The following is a 24,486-nucleotide window of genomic DNA, read 5'->3' as shown; positions in this document are numbered from 1 at the left end:
ACATCATTCTCATGTCTTTCCCACTCTTAGAGCTTCATTAGGCGCGTTCACACCAAGTACTTTTCCCACAAAGGTTCCTGAGAACTCTTTAGTTCTCATGAACTAAGTACAGATCGCGTTCACACCGGAAATTAGTTACTGGGGGTGGATTAGGCAAATGAAGTCGCTGATGTCACTTCTTCTTCTGCTTTGGGTTTACTGGCAGGCCGCAAACAACTTCACGGCGTATACTGGCGCCCAAAATCCCCGGCCGGAAGTCCCCGGAGTTAATAAAATGCCGGCTTCGCAAAAGTTTTTGGGAGTTTTACGGGGCGTGGTTTGCATTCCGCCCAGCCAATCAGACACAGGAACCTTTTTCTCCCACGAAAGTCCCTGCTCTCTAGCAGGGACTGAAAAGGGGGTAAAAAAAGGTTCTCTAGAACTAATTTAGTTCCTGGGACTTTTTGGTGTGAACGCAACTAAATCGTAGTTCTCAGGAACCTTTGTGNCAATATATACACCATGATTTAGAACAAATTGTTAGAATGATTTTCTGACCTAAATCAAACATTTTGTAAGTAACCTATAGTTCTCATTCATAACACTCCGTTCGATGTCTCACTATGGGATATTGTAGCTCCCGTATTGCCAGACGAGCTTATCTCGAAAGTCACCAAGACCAACCAGAACTTAACAGTTAGAGCTCTAACTCAGCAGGGGGCCCAGCACTGCATGGGCCACACTGGGAGCAGAGACGTCTAATCTGTAAAAGCGGACAAAAGTGAGCGGCGAGGACCAGCTCGCTGCTGCACAAATGTCTTGGATGGAAACACCCCTGAACAAAGCCCAGGATGTAGCCAGACCACGAGTAGAATGAGAACGCAAACCCGAAGGTGCCTGCAGACCCTGACTCGTGTAAACCAAAGCAATTGCCTCCACAATCCAGTGAGAGAGCCGTTGCTTAGTANGATTGGCTGGTGATCTTGACGTCAGCGTCAGGGAATCCACCCCCTATAAGTAGCTTGCGCTACGCCGCATGCGTCATTCAAAATAAGCACCTCTTCTCGGCGAGAAGAGGTGCTTATTTTGAATGACGCATGCGGCGTAGCGCAAGCTACTTATAGGGGGTGGATTCCCTGACGCTGACGTCAAGATCACCAGCCAATCAGGATTGGCGTAATGAGATTGATGCTTCTGTTTGCTCCGCGATGAGGCGCAATAGTGAGACATCTCACTTCATGTTACTCTGAGAACTGGGGTTACGTAAGTAACCTATAGGTTTCTTACAAAATGTTTGATTTAGGTCAGAAAATCATTCTAACAATTTGTTCTAAATCATGGTGTATATATTGCTTATTTAACTATTGCCCCTCTATTTGTTATCTCAAAAAAGCAGGACAAATTTGCACTTAATCAAATTTAGTAAATGATCTTTTCATCAACAGTCTTTGTTCCTTCCCAGTTATGGCATTCTTCAAAGATGTTATAGGGCAATAACACTGGTATAATTAAGAGGTGATATGTTACCCTTTGCTTTTGGAAGGCAGGCTAAGTGTATGAGCTTTGAATGGTTAAATCACTATCAAGTGTACATAGTTCTGGTTTAGAAAAAATACATTGCGCGTATCATAGAATGAATAAGTTATTTTATTTCTATAAATAGATTAAAAACACAATTTTACAATGATTTACTTTCAACACAAACAACACATTAACATACATACAGCCTTAGCTTGGGCTAAATCTGACACAGAACCTTCATGAGAACTTCCAAACTGTTGACGTAACAGAGGCTGTAAACCCCAACAGTGTAAACGTAACATGGTTTTCATGCCCTCACACACAGACCAGACCGTATATACATTGTTTGCGCCAAATGCATATACACAATAAAACCATGAACATAATTGTAAATTAAGACTTTTTTACTGAATTATGAAAAACCTGAAAAAACAGCTTCAGAAAACAAAAAACTCAAACATGTTCTTCATATGTATTAAAGGGCCTGTCAATCGATTTGAGTGTGGTTGCAGGTTTCAGTCGTGAACTCTGGTGGTGGAACTGCTTTTTTTATATTTTGCAGATTCTTCACAGAATTGTACCTTTAAATAAATTCTACTTTGTGCACATTAGCATAGAATATCATTCAAGAGTGGATGCTTAAATCAGCATGTTGAGTATTCTTCAGGTAGGATTTAGTAGGGTGTAAATTGATTGCGAAAGCGGCGTAGGAAAAATTAAGTGCACTTGCACAAATAACGTGCAAGAGGCATGTGCACTAAATTAAAAGCAGCAGTTAAGAGTTGTATCAGGGGAACTATTTCACTGTTGTTCATTGTATTACATTTACCATACATCTTAATGTGAGAATGATTGAGCAAAACATTAAATCCATCCATACATCATACCTAAGACTTCAAGCAGCATTGTCATACAAATGGTTGAACATGGGGTGAGGGTTTAGTACAAGCCCAGCTTGTACATACAGTAACTATTTTCTCTCTTATAGTTTTAGTTATCTGAGCAAATAGTTGTCAGAATAAAAAATGAGATCTAAGAAAAAACTGCAGCATCTCAGAAACCCACAATTGAAAATGGTAATATAAATATGTCTCCACTATTAGTGAAAATACTGGAATGTTATGATGTTTTTCACTTTGCTATAATACTGATGGGTAAAATGTTCAGTTTAAAACAGACAAAAACCTCAAAGTGTTGTAGTCATTGAAAATAACACCAATACGACATTAGACGTGTGAATGTAGCATGTAGATGTTCAAACAACATCACATCACATGGTTATTAATGAGCCAGTTTTTTCCCATTAAGTTTCAGTCGGTGACAAAAGCGAAGCTTTCTATCGGTTCTGCCAGAGGCTGCTGTTTCCTGTCCGGACCGGTTCGCTCAGGAGTCTCTCTCGCCTGTCCGAGTACGGGGGGCGGCCGGGCGGCAGGAGGATGTAGTGCGTAGCGCTGGCCTGCCTGCCATCCTTCAAAATGGGCACAATGCAGGGAGAAAACTGGGCTGCAGGTGGCACACTTTCACTTTGCTGTCTCTGTAATGCTTTACTCACATATTTTGGGTTAGCAGCAAAACTCTGTGTGGCAGGCATCACACCATTAATATAAATCGGAAGGCTCTTGGGACTCGGGGTGCGCGGTGGGCAGGGTGGGACTAAGGGGACCCTTGGAGGTATTTTGGGAGGTTTATCTTCCTCGTTGGCACTCGCAGTCTTTGAGAGAGCAGAAGGTTTTGGCCGGATGGGGATACGAGGAGGGATTTGTGGCCGGTCAGTGGTGCTGGAAGAAGGGCCAGAACAGGAGACCAGAAGTCTCGATGATTGATATTGGTCATGCTGTTTGTTACACAGAGTGTCTGCGCCTGCATACACTACCTGCTGATGGTCTTCTCTCTGGAGAGCTAGGGACCAAAATCCACTGCCTCTACCTGTTGGTCTGTCCTCTCTGCTGGGCCAGGAGAAAGCCATGGAGCCTGACCCAGCCCTGGAGCTCTCCTGGTAGGCGTGATTCACCTGCCCAAAGTCTTTGTTCATCATCGTGCTAATAGCCTTGGGGCAACTTTTGGGCAAAAGACGCCGTCGGTCACTGGTAAAAAACTCCACCTCACTGTCGGCCGCCTCATCAGACATGAGCTCTTCGGGGTCGGGCAGCGGTGGAAGGGGTTTGGCTTCTCTCTGGTGGCCCCCAAACACTGTCCGTCTCTGGGAAGAAGGGACCACCTGGTCTCCGTCATGGGGACGCAGTATGTTATCAGACGCAAGGCGGTGCGTATCGGAGTAGAAAGGCGAGTGGGAGAGGGAGATGTTGCCTGGGAAAGGGAAAAAGAATCATGTATTAAACACCTGGCTTCTTAAATCCAAAAAAAAAATGTCAACTGTCCACCAAGAACCTGCTGCAATGTAATACATGGTTTTGCTATCACTGTTGGTTCCTTTAGTGCAGAAACAACTCTCAGAGGAAGAAACATGAAAAACAACTTCCAATGAGAGAAACTTTAACCAGTGTGTAGTGATGGTGTAGGAGGGACAGAATACCAGGGGGAGTGGGCTACCCACTCAACTGAGAAGAAAAAAAAGCCCATGTTTTGCTGAAGATATCTTACAGGAAACGAGAGTTAAAAACATGTCGAAAAACAACCGCTTAACCTATCGCCCTCTTCGTCAAACATCAGCCACAACACCCTGATTAACACAGCCATCGTCATTATCTTCGGGGCAGGCCATAATCTGAACGTAGCTTCCCATAACCTTCTCTGTGGAAACATCCGACGTGCCCCAGACTGCAGGAACAGCTGGTGACCAGGGAGCAATATCCCCCCTCTCCTCCTTCACTGCGCTCTCTTCTCTGGTACACAGCTCATCTAACCCCTGTCTACACGCCTTTTATTGGTCAAGCAGGACTTAAACTTAAGTTAGTAAATCCAAGACAGACAAGACGGACTTCCGAAACAAGATTTATAATGGCAGAACTTGATTTATTAATGTAGGTAAAGTAGCAAAACTGTACAGCACTTGTCAAACACTGTTAGTGTTTCCCAACAATTTTAAAAGATACAAAATATGGTCAGAAATACTGATATTTGTCACTGTACTTTGTTAACAGTATTTGGTTGCCCTATTTTTCAAATCTTGGTTAATTTCACAATTAAACAAGATTTGATGTCACTAATGATTGACGTTTCTTTTTATATCAAGGTTTAACAGTGACATCTAATGTAGCTCACCTCAATTAGTCCAAAACAGATCATAGTAGCAAATGTTTTTAGCTTATATTAAGGAAAAGAATAAATAAGAACACAATAAAGACTCACCATTTAACTCCTTGGCCATTTGCTGTTGTTGAAGCTGCGTCAGGTTTTGTTCCATTTCAGCACTGAGGCCAAAGCACTCTCTAAAAAAACAAGAGTGGGTTGAGAAATCCATACAGAGCTTTGCATGTGTGTAAATCATTCCTACACATAACCTGTCATGAGTAAGTCATTATACATGGCAAATAACAAGCATGACATATGCTCAAAAAAGAACATATGTTCTGTTCTCATTCATTTATTCACATTATGTAACACCATTGAAGCTAGCTCGAAGTCCTTCATGAGCCGTGTTCTTCATGAATGTTTGTTCTTTAGTTACCTTTAGCTACCTATATTAAACTTTGTTCTAATACTGTCTACACTGTAGATTATATATTACATGTTTTTCCATCCTGGATGAGGGATCTGGATCCCTTTAAAGATTACAGATTGTAAATGTTTTTGCTACCTAAACAAAATCATTCAAGAATATGATGGATTCCGGACCAGACATAAAGAAACAATTAGAGGATAAACTCAGGGAAGAATTTAAAATCTATGATAGTGAATGTTTAGTTTTATATGTTTAACATTTTGTGAGTTGTTTTATGTATTTAATAAGTATTTAAAGTGCCAGAATTATTCTCCTGACATTGTATGATGAAAGATAAAGTAGTGTTTGTATCGTCAAACGTAGAAATAAAAACGATTGCTTGTTTACAGTTTGATTCTATCAGTAATAAAGAGCTGTTTACGTACCTATTCAGGTCATGTTGTCCCCAGTAGTTATTCTGACTCCCGGCCATGTCGTGGCATGTATTGTGTTTTTAAAAAGCATGCAGGTCTGTTTAGTATCCATCCAACCCATCACGGCTTCGTTCTAGCCAGCAGAAAGCTGTTGGAGAAAGAAGAGAAAAACTATGAAATACGAAGCTTTTACTCCTTGTGAAACAGAAACACTTGTAAATTCAGATCTTGCTGTGTGTCAGAAAAGGCTTTACAGAAGGAAAAAAAAGGTGGAAAAATCCTCTACATTTGGCTTTTGCATTACATCACTCCTTTCATTTGTTCTGGTCACACCTTCGTCAGTGTGAAATGTTCATAAACAGCCCGGGCATATAAACAGCGCACATCTGGAGCGAGACCAGCTGCACACACTCACCCTACCAGGCAGGTCAAAGGTCGGGACAGAACAAATACTTAGAGGCTCGAAACACAAACACATGTCACCTATTGATAAATCATTTATATTATGAATACAGCATGACTATCATAACACACCTATATTACTCTCTCTGACATCACTCCAATTCAAAAAGAGAGCCGGCACATGACAAAAAGCATTTTGTGAGCGTAATAGGCAAGACATTTTTTCTCGAATTCTTTGAGTGTAATTAATAGGTAGATTCTTGAAACTCTTCATCATTTTGGGTAAGCAAGACACTGAAGTGGGGTGAATGACTTCAGTCTGGCCGGGCAGCTGCCATTAGCATGTCTTTGTGGTTGCAGCTTAAAGCCATTTGTCTGGTGGCTTATTGCACAACCCCTGGGTCAGATGTGGGAGGGCAGCAGCGCTCCTCGCCCTCCTTCCTCTCGGTGACCATGAAACCCTGCAGTATCCGCCCGTACAACAGGGGCTAATTGTGCAGCATTCCTTTGATGCTGCCTGACAGACTCCACCACCAACACGTGCAATAATAATGACAATACAAGTCTGTATTTAAGTTTTCTAGCAGAGAGTAGCAGATGCAGACTGTAAAAAGAAAAAGGACCTTAGTTATTGTGTAAAATATGTCGCTACAGTATTTACAGAAAAGTCCCCGTACTGAACCAGGATATAACTGTGACCCTCCGTCCGCCGCCTTTCACCATATCAGATGTAATCATCAGCTGGAATTCCAAGATTTTTTTTATTTGATTATAGATAGAAGGGGGAGAGAGAAGGAATGATGTGCAAAAAAGCACTGAAATACCATTATGAGCAGTCATTTAATTGAGTTACTTATCAGCCAGTAATATATTGGCACCAGATATTTATCTTTTACTGTTTATACAAACTTGTTGTTTATGTTTACTATCTCTTTCTTAATGCGCAATGCATTTCTACATGCTGCTGTAACAAAATAACTTGGGACCAATAAAAGTATATCTTTATCTTATCTAATTTTATATATAGTGCATCCCTAGTCTTCTACGTGAAAGGTGACACAGTAGCTTTGCTTGTATTGCTTGACTCACAAAGTGGAAGGTCAAAATGTTAAACAATCCATATGACAACTCTGGGAGTTTTAAAGTGAATTCTGTCCTTCCAGAAGGGTTGCTTCTCAGTACCCTGTGGGCCCTGACTCTATTATAACTAGCTTTGGATAATTGTAATATTTGTGTAAAATGACAGATGCTTCATGATCTTATAATAAAATGGTTCCCATGCCCATAAACACTTACATTAGACAGCTCAATTTCAAAATAAAATGGTACCACTGAATGAAAAATCCATTATAAATCTACGTTCCTGTCTGATTTATATATCGATTCACCTGCAAACTATTAATTAGTAACCCCCTCCCTCCTACTCACCCGGAGGGCAATGCTAGGTCTTGACTTTCCAATCAAACTACAATCTTATTCTTCAACGTCCTGCATTGTTTCATGTCACTGCCAGGCCTACAGTCCATGTGGGTGGCAAACAATGCAGAGCATGCATAATGCAACACAAAACCACCACAAACAAAACAATGACCCATGCGTCTATTTGAATATTTATGTCATCCTTAAAACAACCGACTGTGGCGTCATATCCGCCAGTGATCCTCGGAGATGGAAGACGCTGAACAATTATGAATTCTACCGGCAAGTACTCAGCGTCCATGAATGGAGCCACTCTCAGGCATGAATGGGGCTTTGTGTCACTTTGGTGCGCAGTAAAGCAAGCCTGAAAATACAAGTGAACTCTCCCATGAGGTTAGGACTGAAGATACGCCATGGAGACAAGCAGACATGGCCAAACTATGGGCTGTGCAGCAAATCCCCTGCAGGAGGACTGTGCACACTGGGCACTGTTAAAAGAGTAGCCAGAGGCTGGAAAACAATTTGTCATCTCATGCAGGAGCCTTGATGTGTTGTCCTTGGCTGTGACCACTTTGCTTGTTTCAGGAAAATAGGCCATTCACATACTGGACCTTTACAGATTATTTAATTAAGGAGCTGGCATAAAGTATGAGCTTCACATCACCTGATTACAACTTGCTGCTGGCTGAGAAACACTCACAGCTTAGCAGAGAGGACAGAAATCTTATCAAATGCCTTTATTGACAATAATAAATAATGCAGCAGTATGTGGGTTTCATATCTCAACAACACATGTATTTGCAGCCTAGATAACAGTCTATTTTACCAAATTATCTAAAATTAGACAACTACAGTTGCATTCAATAAAGGAAATGCATCTACTGGAGAAATTGCACATCCCACCTGGCTAATATGCCACATGCCAACTAGCATACAATTTAGCAACTATTTGACATAAATTCATAATTACATTGTTTGAATTTATTTTTTCTAATTTACCCTTTTACTCTTATTCTACCTATTATTATTTTAGAAACGTTAGGTATTGTATGAGCAACTGAAAAAGAAAACATTTTAATCTAAACTCAAATTAGATATGGGAAAGAATGCTTATGAATCATTATATTTCTGGGATTGACCAATTTCACGTATAAACTATACTGTAGTTTACACAATAATGATCATGCAGTCTGTTATAATATGACTACTTTCAACACATTTCAGATAGTTGAGAGCCATATTTAGGTCTGAAGTGGATTCAATAGGTGTTATTGGTAGAAATGACCAAGATTACAGCTGAGCTGAGTCTGGTTTGTTCACCTGCAGGTGTGGAACATCAAGTTAAGTTAGGCCACAGGATAGAGGTAAGGGTTAGTGACAGCTGTAAACTGACATTCTGATTGAGTTATGCTTTACATTCAATAAATCAAATGTTTATATTAACCCTAATATAAGGTAATATAACAATGCCTACAGTCCAACATTTCTGAAAGTTAGAAAACAGCAAGAGTGGGGAACAACAAGCTTTATAGGCTAATTATCCAACCCATACAACATTTCCTCATTCATTCATATCCAGTTTTGATTTGTGATACCTGATATAACCTGATATAAAAAAATGAAAGATATAAAAGGAACTTAAGTAGGTTAAGAGAGCCATTCATGGATATAAAACGAAGGCAAACTATCTGGTGAAGCAACAATAACAAACTGAAGTTCAATACTGTTCAACAATTAGTAACATAAGTAAGTCCAAATAAATTGAATACAATTCTTGCTCAACTCACTTCGCTAACGGCATTGTTAGGTGGGTTTACAATTATAAGATTAAAGTATACTAAAAATGTAGGGTAGTTTAGATACTAGATAGGCTAGTTTAGATAGATAGATAGATAGCTAGATAGATAGATATTACACTTTTTCAAAGCTATTCTTTTTTGCATTAAATTGGACCACACTCCACACAGCCACTCCACTATATGTCCCTGTTTGCGGCGCCCCCTAGCGGCTGGCCGGGGCGGGCCGGCAGACTCACTCATCCCGCCTCGATGGGGCTTCACTCGGCGGACGGGCGGACATCCATAAACTGAGCAGCAGGTAAAGTATGTACAAATAACCGAGATAAAAGAATTCAACACACTATTCAACCATAGGGGTTTCTAGGAAGAAGAAACAAACGTCACTATCTCTGGACAAACCACCGCGTCCCGGTTCGTTGTACCTTTAACGTAGGCTAAATTAAGTTCCGCCGGAGGAATACCACACCGAGAGCTTTATTGTTATCAGAAATATTTTTCAATAAACAGGCTCCTCCGCTCACACGGAACCCTGCCCCTGGTCGCTGAGTTAAAGTGGATTTAAAGCCCCGTTTTCATCAAATAACTTGTAATGTTAATAGCTAAAGGAAAGGAAGTCTTACCATGAAAACGCTGACCACTTGTCCATCACGTAAGTGTCCTTGACCTTGTTCCTGTCCGAAGTGAGACAAATAAATCTGTAGTTTCTGTGGCAGTCAGAAAGTAACCATGTGCAACATCCCTCCTCTCACAACAACACTGGGAGCTGAAACTCGTTTTTGTCAGCGTGACGCGCATTTCCACATCTCCTTATAAATGCACCCAACACTTCAGCCTACTGTAACTCCACCCAACTCCCTCTTAAAGGAAAAAAACCCTGAAGCCTGAAAACCATTAGGAAAAACTAAACACCATTAGGACAAGTATTTATTGGCGTAAAAACCTGCTGGGGTGGAAAATAACCACATGTTCTGTGTTTTTTGTACTTTACATGAATTTGACTTCACTTTTATTTATAGGGAAATATTGTTTTTAAATCATTTTTATTGAATCCACTATATTTAAAGACAACTTGTTTCTTTGCATATTGAAAATAAAAACAAGACAACATGTATTGTGTAGGACTATGTATTTTTCTTGTTAACTGCAGAATCTACATGGTTCAAATCAACTCTTTTTTTCAAAAAGGATATGTATTGTTTCCTTCCAGAACTCCAAAGAATCAGTCCAATGCGTCTTACAGATGAATGTATATTTATATATAGAAAACAAATAAAACAGTAAGTTTAAAAAAGCAGCAAGTTTAAAAAGCAGCCGGTACAAATACAATTTAAAATCATATCCTAAAAATGAAAATACACAAATAGAAACAATAATAATATGATTAAATGTAGAATTTTTTTTCATAAAGCGGATACACATATAAAAACAACTCAGAAAGTAAAACATTTTTTAATCTGGCGCATCAATAAAATGCTGCTTACATTAGGGCATTAGCAGCAACAATCCAATAACAGGTCAACCAGCAAAATGTTGCTTTCGAAACGTACCTTTCTTTTACTTTACTACCTTACTTGGACTTATATCCATATTTTTTTACCAGTGATGAAATCAAGAGATCTGATTCTGAATACATCCTCCATCAGTGTAAACGAAGAGGTGGATTTTCAGTAAAAAATTGGTTAAATAAACCCATACTCACACAGAAACTCCCTGAAGCTGCCGCTATTAACATGTGTGTCCTCATTCAGTGTCCTAGAAAAACTGGATATCAAGGATCAGCAAAAATCATTTTTTGAGAACTTAAAGGTCCCATGTCATGCTTTTCCAGTTATTACCCGTCCCCTTGTGTGTTATGTAGCTTTTTATGCATGTAAACGGTCTGCAAAGTCACAAACCCTCAAAGTACACCCTGTAGCGAGTAAAACTAACACAGACTGCCCCAGAACGCCTCGTTGAAGATTTTTCTTTTTCAATTTTTTTCTTCCTGGTCATAGTGACGTAACGGTCATAGCGACGTAACGGCTCAGGCTGAGTTCCGCAGTGTCTCGCTGTCTCGCAGACCCCATGCAGCAACCAGGAAACGACACCAGTAATCCAGCTCACACTGTCCGCTCCTCGAGCCTCAAAGGGCGGGGTAGCGAGCCCCGCAACGTCCCGCCAACACGGCACCCAGACCCCACGCAGCATTCTCATCTGTTTGTCATTACTGGTGTCATTTTCTGGTTGCTAGCAAACGCCATTGTAACACATAATCACTGATGTTCCGCTGTAACGGTGGTGACTCATCCGAACGAGTGGGCGAGCTGAACAAATGCAGAGCCAAAGTGGGCTCATAGGGAGGTGGGGGGGGGGGGACAGGAGCTCCAACGAGCCATTTAGGACAGAGAGTGAATACACAACTATACAGAGATGCTGTATGAGAAACCAATGTGATTTTGGAACATTGAACAATGTAAATCTATTTTAGTAGACCTCAACAATGGAATTATGATCAGTAGAAATGGCCATGTCATGGGACCTTTAATTGATTCATAGATAATGTACGTTAATGTTCATAAATCAGAATTCCAATTTACCAAACAATGTTCTAGCTACACAAAGTAACCTCGGGTCAAAGAACCACAATGCCTAGAGACGTCCACAATTAGAATAATAATCATTGTATCTTCCTTGTGTGATGACTGTATGGGAAATTGCCCTTCATCAGGCAGTAAACAATTTTGGTGTGACCTGTGTGGGAGTCGGACAGTGTGTGGGTGGCTCTTGGCATGAGTACAATATCTGACTGATAGAGAAGAACAAGCACAAAATTGGCAGCCCGGTTATGGAGGATCGTGACTTGTTTTGAAGCCTGGATGTCACAGAGGAGTTCACTGTCTGTGTTTGTCTTCACCCACGCAGAGAGGCAGAAGGACAATACAGGAGGCCATTTACTAGAAAAATAACAGGGAAGTGAGTGCAAGTCATTGCCACATTATCTTTTTACCGTGGTAACAATCTAAATAAATCATCAGGAAAATATCAAATTACATATTGTAAAACGCTGAATAAAATAAGCAGCTCGTAAAAGTATAAGAGAGATGCCCAATGACCCTATGACCTCTCTTCCTTCTGTCCTAAAAAATTCCACCGTTTAAATGTTCTAATAAAATCCTGATAGGGTCATATATTGAGGAGTGCCTTATAGACTTTCTGTAAATCACGTACCCACAGAATAAATACACCAGTGATGTGCCTCTATTGCTGCAATCATCGCTTGTTCCTCTTCCACCAGCGTAACTTGTTTGCTTAAAGGAAGACTCATACTTTTTAGCAAATAAGCTGCTTGGTCAACTTCCTGTTGTGCAACGTGCAAAGTGACTGGTATCACGTGGGACTTCAGTGTGGCATAAAGAAGTGATACTGCTGCACTCAACCAATGTTAGACATGTCCTTGGAGAATAATAGTGCAATTCACCCTTTCATATGTTCTGTTTTCTTGTGTAGGTGTGAAATCGCTTTCCAAATTTCAACGTTTTGCCACCTGGACCAGCAGCCTTTCTGCTCTGCTGTGGCTCCGCAGCCCTCTGTGGGCGCTGGTGGACGACCCAGGATGCTCAAAGCTGTGGGGGTTGTTGTCGGGGTGAGCCAGTCTCCCACAGGGGAGGTCAAGTCATTTCCTGCTCTGAGAGGCCTCCGTCCCTCACAGCTGTCAGGGCAGTCAGAAGCCCACCTCCTACATCTGTAGCCCCCACCCACCTCCTTTTTCAAAGATTTGATGGATTGCTCTGAAGGAACTCCCTCATGCTGCTACAAAATGAAAGATTGATGATCAAAGTCGGACCAGAATCAAGGCCTGCTGTTTTATTTATTTATGAGCTGAGAGACAAGAAACATCAAGATTAAATCAGGAATCAATAGTGAGAAAAAGTTGATAACAAACAGCGATAATAACTTCTGAAATATCAAACAAGATTCATCTCTTTCAACATGCTGTGAAAAGCAGATAACCCCTGAAACGAGAAATATCACGCAAGATAAATGTCTGCCCACCACCCATCTAACAATGTCTCTAGCTGGAAAAAGGAAATAAGCAAAGTAGGTGTTAACATACGTGTCCTATGCTAAATACATTTGTGTAGGTTGATGTGCTGACATGGTGACACAGGGAATTCTCTTATGGAGGAACCAGCTGTGTACAAACATGTAATAGTAATTAGAGCCCCGTTAGACTGCAGACAGATAATCCTGCTGCTGTTTTCAAAGTCATGGTCGACCTGTCTCATGTTTGAGTTTCACATTCCTCTTAATCGTCCTTCCTGAGATTCAATGTTAGAGGTTGTAACAAGAAAAATATGTGTATCACGGCTATGGTCATTAGATAAACATTTTTAAATGGATGATTAGTTCACACTCAGTTATAGCCTTGTGCAAGACGTTGGAAATTCTTTCTAATAAATAGAGTTTTATAGTAGATGTGTAAAATCTGTAATAGGCTCATAAATAATAGGATGTCATCCGTTTCAGTTCTTGAAACAAAGAGAAATTCTTATGAAAACGATTTAATTGCACCTCTTTGTTACCACCCACCACTTCCTGCAGCCTCACATGGAACGGTCATGTTTGATGTTTTTATTTCAAAGGAGTCTGCAATACAGAGGGTATGGTCTGAACGTATTTTTTTATGAATCATTTTTGGAAATAAGGGATAAATAGGTTTAGAAAAGGTATGATTAAGTTCTGAATCACTGCCATTTATTGCTACTGTATGCAGAGTTGTGTGTGATTTGAAAAACAGACCCTTCATTTAATCTTTTTAAATTCAATGGGTCTGTGGTTTGGTCTGACATGTTGGAGGCGTCAGGGAGAAATTAGGCTCCTCAAATGTCTGAGTGGGCTTCGTACCACAACCTTTGACCTCATCCCGTGAGGAGACAGCTCAGTTATCAAAGAACCACCCGGAAGAAGAGGAGGACGGGCTGAAGAGAGATGTCTGTGCTGCCTTTGATTGTTGGATAGATCAGGAACTGCACTGAAGGCCAAAAGAAAATACTTCCTGTGAAATATTTTTTTCTTATGCTAAATTGATTGATATGAATGACACACATAACAGTATATACCACTGATGTTTCCTGCAAATGTAGCTACAGCTAATTAGGGGATGAGAGTTGAAAAACACACACATAAATACACAAGCACAGTTTTATGTGTAGTGGAGCTATACCTATAAACGACAAGAAAGCAAAATACTTTTTTTTCCCAGGGTACCAACTGAGAAAAACAAAAGAGAGTCAGTGAGAGGAAGTGGCAAGGATTAAAGTGATTTAAACCCGTGACATCTGATTTCACGGTGACAGCTACAATAAACGGCAGAGAGCTGAGCATGAAAAGAGCAATTCTTTACCCAGGATGCAGCACTGCAGGCGCAGGCAGCTTCCCTTCCCCTGATTTCAGTGTGGAGAGAGGGTCTGCAGGCCCAGCAGGAGGCCTTCCGCCGCACTGTGAAGTTAAGCTCCGATTCATTCAAAGTTTCAATTGAAATAAGTGACTGAAAACATGAGAAAAAAAGGCTTTTTACTTCAAAAACTGGAAAAATGATCAGGGTTAGGGATTTTTCGCTTCTGAGAAGCAACTCTCGAAGTGAAAAATATCATTTGTTTGCACAGATGTCACAGGATGACACTGTCCATTTTTGCTTGTCTTCACAGTGTTCACATTTTGTTCAGAGGTCAAAGTCTTTTTGAATCACCACAGAACATACAGGGTCACCTTTCAGCAGAGCAATGGAAACTAGTTTGTTATAGTATGTTTGGTAATCTTGCTGTTCAACGGCTGATTATTCAGTGTGTGTTTCTGCGGGTCATGACTCAATTGTGGAGAGTCATGGTTGACAGATTTCCTTAGAAAACTATGGAATGATGCCTGCTGCCAGTCCTTGCATTACAAAGTTCATCTGCTTTTTTTCCTTTCAATCTCTCCTCTCACGCCCACCATCCTTCTCTCACCTTACTTACTCCTGCTCCATCATTTCCTGTTGAGTCACAGGCAGAGCCAGACTGCAACATGTTTTACGTTTTACTGCTCCCCTCTTTGCTTTCCTCTTCCACTTCCTTGTTCACAGATGCCTGTCTTGTACGGGATAATAATGCAGTGTGACATATAATAGCCCTCCAGCATATTTTAAAGAAAGTAGAGCACGAGAAATGTCAAAGCAGACGTAGGAGTCTCTTCCTGGCAACATGACTGATACATGCAGTAAATTACTCTAAGGATCATAGGATTATCAACTCTGCAGAAAACTAACCATAAAACTTGCCACAACATGTCATCAGTCTATAGCTTAATCAGAAAAATAAAAAGCCTCAAGCGTAAAAGATACAGTGAGAAAAACTTAATCAATGTATTAAATCATACAAAATCAATCTTTACAGATCCTTTCTGTTAATATTGACCACTGAGAGACTCCTTGGGAAACGTTCCTGCATTGCTATTGGTTTTTAGCATCTGTATGCTAATAACATTCGAGGAAGTGATGCTGTGGTGAGGTAAGTGGTGTGGCAGTGCGTGCCTGTGTGTGAGGGAGGGTTGAGGGCAGGGCTCTGAGAAACGAAAGGGCTCTGGGGTGGACTGGTTGAGTCATTCAGAAATGTTGCTGCTGACTCAGTTTGCAAACTTGTCTTCAAGAGCACGTCGCCAATCTGGAATATTGTGTGTGTGTTTGATCTGTACTTGTGAGGACAAAACCTCTTAGAGACAGGATACTCCTCCTAGTTGATCGTTAGAACTCTGAAAAAGATTTTAAGATATATAGACAGAAGCTAACACTATTAATTTAGATTTCATCCTATCATAAACTACATTCTTGTGGTTTGTTTAAGAATTGCTCAAATAATTACCAGGGAAATTACATCAAATGGAACAAGAAGCTTTGAAGGAGTGCCTATGCACACCAATGCTGTAATCCCATCCTGGCAGCAGGTCAAAGTTTTTCTGTGATTCAATCATTTCGTCATTTCTTCAGTTTTCTTTACACACCCTTCTTGCCACAGCAGTCTTATAACTAAACTGTGTCGGTCAAACCATCGACACAACGTGATCCATTGGGGAGTATGGACTCTGGGACATACTCCAAAATTAGTCATCATCCTGAATGTGTTGCAAGGTCCAAGAATGGCTTGCTGTTATGTTCAGAGGGTAATTTAGAAGGACACCTCCCTCCATTATGGAATGTGATATTTGATAAAAGTGTACAGCTCTTTTACCTGAGTGTTATGCATTCTTGTATTTAAAACAGTTTTTAAACTGTATTGAACTTCATTTTTAACACAAACTAAAAAGTATTGAAAAATAATGAGCTGCAGTTGTTTCTGAAAAAGATACCTGCAGCCATCCTCTGCTTCAGTCCAGTTCAGACCAGGTTCAGACCTACAATACAATATCAAATGGGTGCCAAGTCTGCCAACAGTTAATTTACAGCAAGGACGTCGCGTTTTCCAATACTGTATGATATAATCAATTCAGAGCATCTTTGAAGTGAAACTGAAATGTATTCAGTAAACAGATAAAAAACTAAATTGCCTATCTGGAAACAACTTTAGCAGTAGGCTAAGTCATAAGCGCCATAAACCAATCAATGACTTGATGATTCACTGCTCATTTTAAATACTAACTCAGCCTGTGCTTGTTTGTGTTAAACTGGCGAACTGGTGTTACGTTTAATTAACAATTAATTACATGTATTTTATTTTGTGTCTGATGTTATTTAGCAAAGTCACCGCTAACGTCTAAGCACCAAGCACATATCACAGCAGTGTGGCATTAGCTAGCTTAGAATGAAAAAATAACAGTTAACAGTTGTACATTTGAGCTGCACATAACGAAACGTTGCTCATTTACTTACCCAACATAGACGGTAAATAACGACTCGTTATATTTTCTCCCCATCACATAGTTTGAACTTGTTTTAACATTGCCTATCTTTAGTTATTTAACTATCTAACTGCCGAATCAAGGGTAAAGGCAATGCACCAAATTCTGCTAACGCTAATTCAGTTAATGCTAGTTAGTTAGCTAATGCTAGTATTGTAATATTTACCATTTTAACACTAGTAATTGTGTTTATTTAGTTAAGTGTTTGTTAGGCTCACTTACTAATAAACTACCCAGGTGAACTAGATGAGTGTTATGCTAACTCGTTTAAGAAGTTAGCAGTGTGGTAAAGCTTAATTTTATTTTTCAGATTTATAACCGTAGTTCAACATGAGTCGGCGATCATCTGCCGGCAGGAGTCTAACCCTGGTGGATTATTGTAAGTGATGATCTTCGTTATATACACATCTTGTAACTGTGTAACTATTTACTGTCAATTTCCGGTCGTAATCAATAAAACACTTAGAAGCTTTATGATAGCCTACATCACGTTATGCTACTTGCTTGCTATGTTACACACATAGGTTACACATAATAAATAACAGCTTGCTAGATTAGCCAGGTATATTTCACACCAATCACTGTAAAATTAAAAACGACCTCCGTTCGAAAACCCTAAATTATTGTATATTATGAAAAATACATAGCTAAATAAATCATATTTATATTTCAGCTGAAACAGACCTGAACAAACTGCATCAGCAGTATCGCAAAGCAGAAGGAACAAAGAAAGCATATACTGAGAAAACCCAGTTCCTTATCTGCAGAGACAAGTAAGTGGTGTCCTTTTTATTTACCAATTTGTGCCAATATATTTAACAAAGATATGATGCCACATGCTTACTAGCATCATATTTAAATGCGGTGTTCTTTTAGTCTACAAAATAGTCATAATCATACTGTGTCTCCAGATAAATTAAAGGGGAAGGCATGTGCAAAGGAAGAAACGTTGTTAAGTCAACCTTGCCAGGAAAGTCTGCCCTGTAGATCCTAAATAGTAAGAGTGAGAAGTGAAAACAGCAGTTAATAATTAAAAAAAAGATACTAATGTAGATGTTTAAGGCATCAGTTCTTTGTTTAAGTTAACTGGAGGTGTAACTTGTTTCACATGTTTTTCCAACCACTGTGTATAAATATTTGCTTGTGTCTGTTTGATCAGCCGAGAGATCCAGAGGCTACTGGAGGAACGTGAAGAGCATTTACGCAGTCTAAGGTTTTCTCAGAGTAGGTTTACCCGTTGGACTGATACTAGTGTTGTTCATGACCTCACTGACATGTTGGTCTATGGGGACAAAATAGAGCAGGAGTGGCAAGCAGAAAAAGGCAAAGTGGCATCTTTGAAAGAACAGGTGAAGTGTGTTTTTCATGCCAACCAGTGAAATTCTCTTGATATTCTTACCACAATTCACCTGACTTATTTTGAAATGTTTAAAGATCATACAATGGGAGAGGAAGTTGGTGGAACAGAAGACTGGTGGGGGAACTACACAGTTCAGTATAAAACCTGGGAAATACTTACTGAAAAACACTTTTTTCATGGAAAACAAATTGCACAGGGTTAGTGTTAATGTTTCACCAATATGTCCTATATATATATTTTTTTGTTATTCCACCTTGACACCTGTTACTGACAAACACAAACTTCAATTAAGGTATATTTCTATTCTAGGCTGGAAAAAGCTTCAATACAACGATGAACAGGAATGGAGAGTTGAGGGATGAGCTGAAGAAAATGCAGATGGAGAAGAAACAGTTCCTAAATGTTCAATCTCGCCTGGGAAAGGTACATTCACTGAACATTAGTCAGTTCCTAAATGAGCTTTTTTCAGTTTTATATAGCTGCAGAGGACTTGTCTGTTAATTGTTGAGATGGTTTAATGTGGGAGGGCCAGTGATGGGGTCTTAATATTATGTTGAGAATGTAGACAACCATCTCTGTTTTATGTCATCCAGGAGCTGCATGCACTTCGCAAGGATATTGGTAGCCTGATGGCTAAATGCACTGAAGCCTTTAATGCCAGGTAAACAATTTAGCAGCACTCTAAATGTAGTTTATATATTTTAAATATATTTGCCTTTATTATGACACACTGTGTTAGGTTAGAGTGCATATTCATATTTTTTCTCAACGGGTAGAGGAAAGAAAAGGCATTTGTTTTGACAGTAACTATTGTACTTACAAAGCAGTTCCACTTTATTCAGCTGAGCCTTAAAGGTTCTTATATGTCTTGATATCTAATAGATGACAAATAAATGCATTATAAAGTGATACAGTTGAGTGTCTGCTTACATTTGACTATAATATTTTTTTGGTAGCTAACATCTTAGATTCAAGATAAAGTACATCCACAATGTATAACTCTCCAATGTGTTGTATATTTATGGCTACACCTAGTGTGAAGTTTCAGGAAAGACAGAGGATGCTGATGGAGCAGAATGCTAAGGATGTGGAACAGTTCATCAAACAGAACAGCAACCTGGAAAAAGAAATGTCTCGAAACTGCAACTTTGAGATTTTCCTTGACATAAAGGATTTTGCACGCAGCTGGGACAAGGGTAATTTATATCTTATTCTTTGAACAAAAATATGCTTTGCCACCTTTCTAACCTGAGACCAAACTGTGTCATGCATTTGAAGGGATCAATATAATGTTCCTTTGTCTTTTTGAACTTAAAGTTTAATGATGATTGTAACCTGTATCGTATATATAATATTCACATTTTTGCAAACAAAAATGCCTCGTCAATATTGCTCTGATATTGCACACTAATCTGATATTTTTCAGTGCTAAAACGCATTCTAAATACTACTAATTAACTACTAATAAAATGAATTAATGACACCCTGTGTTCAAAATATGCTACTGCATGACCCGCAAATGCCTGAACAAAAAGAACATTTTTCTATAGTAACTTTGTATTAACATCCAATTAGTGTTTTGTATTTAATGACACATATTTCCATTTCTGTAATTCAAGGCCTCTGCTGAGCTTCTTTGGCTCATGTTCATGGATTTTCTTTTATTATCAAACCATTTTGAATCAATGTTTTACATTTTAAATATAACATGCCTTTAGTAAGTGAATATTTGTATCTGTAACCCAATACACAGAACATATAATTACTTAATTCCGTTTATAACAACACCTTAGTAAAATATTTCCCCATCAGGTATTATAGTTAAAGCAAGGACATTTTAATATATGGTTCTCCTAAGTTTCATATCCGTCCCTACAGTGAAGGGCAAGCAATTGGATTCTAAGGAATTGGGTCCAGAAGATTTTGAGGATGCTATCAAAAACATCCTCGAAGTGACAGAAGAAAGTGACCTGGACAAACTTGTCAGGAACTTCCTACAAAGTAAGTCCTTATTAGAACAATTAGAGGGGCAATGGAAATTGTGCCTCTTTAACAGCAATTGAAATATGTTGTGATTTATTTCCAATAGTGGAGGAGAAGACCTACACTTTAATGAAATTTGTCAACTATCAGCAAAAGGAAGCAGAGACCCTTCAAAGGCAGATCTCTCAGGTAGGTTTTTCTCTGTGTATGACTGTGTTAAGAAGGAGAAAAGAAGAAAATAAATATAATTGCGGTTATGTCTTTGACTGAAAGCGTTGCAATGAGAGAGAGATGTTTGTAGCTGAGAAACAGCGGCAGCAGGAGCAACATCAGGCTCTTCAGATTAAAGTCTCCATCGAGCAAGAGGTGATGGAGCACCAGCTGGCAAGTTTCCAAACGCGCGTTGAGTTCATGGAAAAGCTCCTAGATCAGCTCAAAGAAGGTACTGCGTAGGGCAACCCTGCATGACATTATCTAACAGAAATGTATATAGTGCTTTCCTAGTGTCAGCATTCACCAACACAGAAACAGAAAGTACTCACCAGGAGAGTTAAACATTCACAAACAAGTGTTGTCAATGCCATGGAGATGAATTGGGGTTCAGTTAAGTGCCCAAAGACATTTTGTCGCAGCCAATGCCGCCCCCTGCTGATAGAGTTTAGCAATTTGTGTCTTGTATTTTCTCAGTAGAAAACACAGGTATTGTCTAAATAAATAACATTGGGTGGGATTACACAAACTGGGTTGGAGTTCATGTACTGTTAAATCATTTGTTTATTCATGTAAATGTGCTCTGTGTTAAATGTAGATGTAATCTTGACAACAGAACCAGTGGGCAAAAGTAGAGTACCTTTCATGCCAGTCATCAGCTATAGTACACATGAATAAGTATAAACAAATGTGGTAAATAGCTCATAAAATGTATAAAAAGGAAACTTTCATCTACCAGTGGAAGATAGAATTAACATTACAACAGTCTTGTAGATATATTGTACTTTTTTAAATCTCATAACTAGTTTTACTAGGTTGCGAGTCATTGCTTCAGATAAGCGGTGACAGCTCTGAGATCTGCAACCAGTTGGGCTCCTCTGATGGAGTGCAGGAGGAAAACATTGCAGAATACCTGACAGAGGTGGAGAACAGAGTCAATGAGCTTCTCTCTCTGCAGTCCTTTCTCCATTTCCAGGAAAACGTTAAAAACCAGTGGGTAAGTGAATATGAAGAAATGTAAATGGTGCATGGAAGTCTGGCAACCGGAAAGACTTCTGCATATTAATATTCTTTCCCGTCTCCAGGACATTGACAATCTGAGCACCATCGCTGGGCAGCTCCTGGGAAAGACCCCCAGAGCTGTGAGACCCCCCTCTGCTGCTGAGACCCCTGCACCTGTGTAGGTGTTGTTTTAATCTCAAGGTTCAAGGCTTTTACCAGTCATACGTACATAGCTACAGTGTAGTTATGACGATGAAAATCTTAGGTCCCAGGCTCCTCCAACAGTGCAACACAATAGTAAATACAAAAAGAAAAATAGTGCAATAGTGCAATAAGAATCTATATACAAGTGATTGGAATATAATATATTAGATAAATCATTTCTAAGTTGCAGCCAGATGAATGTTATGGATGTTGTTTCAAAGGTTCAGGTGTTTAATAGTCTTATGGCCTGTGGCATGAAACTGTCCCTGAGTCTGGTGAAGAATCTAGATAAGTGTGCACGTATCAGACATGAAGCTAAAACGTTTATGATATATATTTCTTAATCAAAGGCCAATAGCGACACCATAAACACAGAAAACCTCTTGTTCTCTTTAATTATTATCGTTTTAATGTATGCATTTACAATCTCAGTGCGGACCCAGACCTTTTGGAGTCGGTGCTGTTGGAGGCAAAGGAGCCAGTGAGGAGAGATGTTCTACTGACACTGGTCAAAAAAAGGGTGAGTGTAACTCAAATACTTCTCAATTCCTTCAAAATGTAACAATTAAAAATGATGTTGTTTTGAATATCCAGTTACCCACATTAAGAATTATATCTGTCACAAAATGTAACCCATCTATGTAGGTTGATCATTCCATATTAAAGCTCTCATCCAATAGCTGATTTAAGAAGGTTTATTGAATGTAAATGACAAAAAAGAGGTTTATTATTTTTTTCCCCTCAGGCTCAGAGGAAAAAGAAGACTGACTGATGTTGTCAGTCGATGCTGCTCCTGAGCCAGCGGAAACAAGTCTGTGCTGGGATTTGTACTTTTTAAAAGCTTTATTATATTGTATGCTTCTTTAGTGAATGTTTAGATGGACATAACATGTTGTAAATCAGTTATTGACTTACAAGAAGATGGGGAGGTAGTGGCGTTTATGTAAATCAATGTGAGTTTCTTAACAGTCAGTGGTACTTATGAATTAAAGTAATGTATCTTTGCTCTTTCTTAATCCTTCTTTTTTGACATTAAAGCCCAAAGCATTTTAAGGTGCCATTTAAAGTGACAGATAGACGGGCGACAAAATATCTGTTAAAACACACTGACAAAGGCGTACGACAGAGAGGCAACAACAACAACAACTCAAAGGCAATTTAAATTACACAGACATTTTTTACTAGAAAGTATAAGAATACTCACATTAACATAATTTCTTCATAATAACAATATGATATGCTTAAAGGTGGGGTAGGTAAGTTTGAGAAACCGGCTCGAGATACACTTTTTGTTATATTCCATGGAATGCTCTTAACATCCCGATAACAATGAATATCTGAAGTGCTTTGACAAAAGATCCATAACAAAATGTCATCTGTGGAAGCCGTAGTACTGTAAAAAGCACGACCAATCATTTTAGCCGGCCCGGCTAAAACAACTGGATGGCCTACCTGCCTGTCAGCCTTCCATCTGTGCACAAACTTATCTCGTGCCCTCATTGGTCATTCGCGCGTTTGTGTGTGTTGGAGGAGGGGCTCTGTAAGGAAGTGGCAGATTTTCTCCGGTTGTGTATTTTCCAATTCTAGCGCACTCGAGCTGGTTTCTCCGAAATTACTTACCCCACCTTTAACAACAAATTATAAAATAATTGGCATAATACTTCATAATTAAAAGATTAACAGGTTCACACATTCATTCACTTAAACAAACGTTCATACACACATCACACAGTATTAAAATCCCTGAGCAACATACAGTAAACAATCAGGCCCATTACAGTCCACGATTTGGCCCTCGGCTCAGATGATTGGTCTAACTTTAAAGAGTGAACAGCTGCAGTAAGCTGATTGGGTAAAAGCAGGAAAGAATAAAATGGTGACGCTAAGCTTCATTATAGTGTTTGATTTTTAAGGTTTCATCAGTTTCATTTTTCCAGTGGTCTATCTGTGGCCAGGTCCCCACAGTACACCACCCGGCCCTCCAGCCGCGAGCGCTCAGCTTCAAACACCAGCAGGTGGCTCAGCAGCGTCTCCTCAGGACCAGAGCGGATCAGGGACGGATCATTGTTCTGCCCTCACAAAAACACAGAAACACACATCAACCAACCATTCAGGGTTTTCAAGTCCTATAGAGAGGCGAAGTCCCGCCCATCTACTACTTCATGGGATTTCGGAAAAATTATGTATTGAAGTCAATGGGGAGAGAAAGATTATCTTTAGATCCCGTTTGAATTGTGCCACAAATTACACACATGATGTTTGTCAATCTTAAAAAATCATTTCCAAGTCAAAAAAGTCAGTTTGTCGCAAAACTGTTGAAATATAAGACTATGAAAAATACGCAACTAGAAAGACTACAAATCCCAGAATCCCGGCCCCGCATGCTGGCTCTTACGGAACCGACTAACTCCCCTTTTGTGTATGTACAGCTCTCAACATGCCCAGACTTGTAGTGATTTTCACCTCTTTTAATACTTTTCGCCTCATTCTGAAAGAAAGAGGTGAAACGTGCCAACGTAACGGCCGTATTTAGGAAAAGGAGCGGAAAGGCCCCTCGAGGTACCCTGGAATAAAGCCCTTTTTCATACATAACTTTCAGTTCCGCTCTCTTTCTAATGTGAAAAACACAACACTTTTGGCCAGTTACAAAGGGCAGAGCGGTGG

The 24,486-nt window shown here is 39.6% G+C and overlaps 4 protein-coding genes across 5 annotated transcripts in view; 2 read left to right on the top strand and 2 right to left on the bottom strand.

The window, feature by feature from the left end:
• The window catches only part of LOC104945183 (solute carrier family 2, facilitated glucose transporter member 1), a 653,665-nt gene that overhangs the window by 97,799 nt on the left and 531,380 nt on the right, over positions 1 to 24,486 (top strand). The window lies entirely within an intron of this gene.
• Positions 1,623 to 9,921, bottom strand: errfi1b (ERBB receptor feedback inhibitor 1b). The gene is made up of 4 exons (XM_010770793.1): positions 9,776 to 9,921; positions 5,548 to 5,683; positions 4,810 to 4,889; positions 1,623 to 3,807 (listed from the first exon to the last, which is right to left on the bottom strand). The coding sequence occupies exons 2-4, from the start codon at positions 5,592 to 5,594 to the stop codon at positions 2,837 to 2,839; spliced, it is 1,098 nt and encodes a 365-aa protein (XP_010769095.1). The 5' UTR covers positions 5,595 to 5,683; positions 9,776 to 9,921; the 3' UTR covers positions 1,623 to 2,836.
• On the top strand, positions 18,292 to 22,826 carry LOC104945170 (227 kDa spindle- and centromere-associated protein-like). Its single transcript, XM_010770794.1, has 12 exons — positions 18,292 to 18,412; positions 18,498 to 18,620; positions 18,733 to 18,846; positions 19,017 to 19,084; positions 19,459 to 19,619; positions 20,302 to 20,424; positions 20,513 to 20,595; positions 20,680 to 20,848; positions 21,432 to 21,613; positions 21,702 to 21,796; positions 22,255 to 22,342; positions 22,568 to 22,826. Exons 1-12 carry the CDS (start codon positions 18,338 to 18,340, stop codon positions 22,592 to 22,594), a joined length of 1,308 nt encoding a protein of 435 aa, XP_010769096.1. The 5' UTR covers positions 18,292 to 18,337; the 3' UTR covers positions 22,595 to 22,826.
• LOC104945171 (uncharacterized) overlaps positions 23,401 to 24,486 on the bottom strand; it is a 13,825-nt gene continuing 12,739 nt past the window's right edge. For both annotated transcript variants that reach the window (XM_010770795.1, XM_010770796.1), the window contains exon 14: positions 23,401 to 23,891. In XM_010770795.1, the coding sequence (XP_010769097.1) occupies positions 23,748 to 23,891 (144 nt within the window). In that variant the 3' untranslated portion in view covers positions 23,401 to 23,747. The remainder of the gene's footprint in view (positions 23,892 to 24,486) is intronic.

The sequence above is a fragment of the Notothenia coriiceps genome, unplaced genomic scaffold, assembly GCF_000735185.1.
Source record: "Notothenia coriiceps isolate Sejong01 unplaced genomic scaffold, NC01 NC01_scaffold00009245, whole genome shotgun sequence".
In the NCBI taxonomy this organism is placed as follows: Eukaryota; Metazoa; Chordata; class Actinopteri; order Perciformes; family Nototheniidae; genus Notothenia; species Notothenia coriiceps.
The sequence above is the reverse complement of the archived record's forward strand: the minus strand, read 5'-3'. Positions and strand labels throughout refer to the sequence as shown.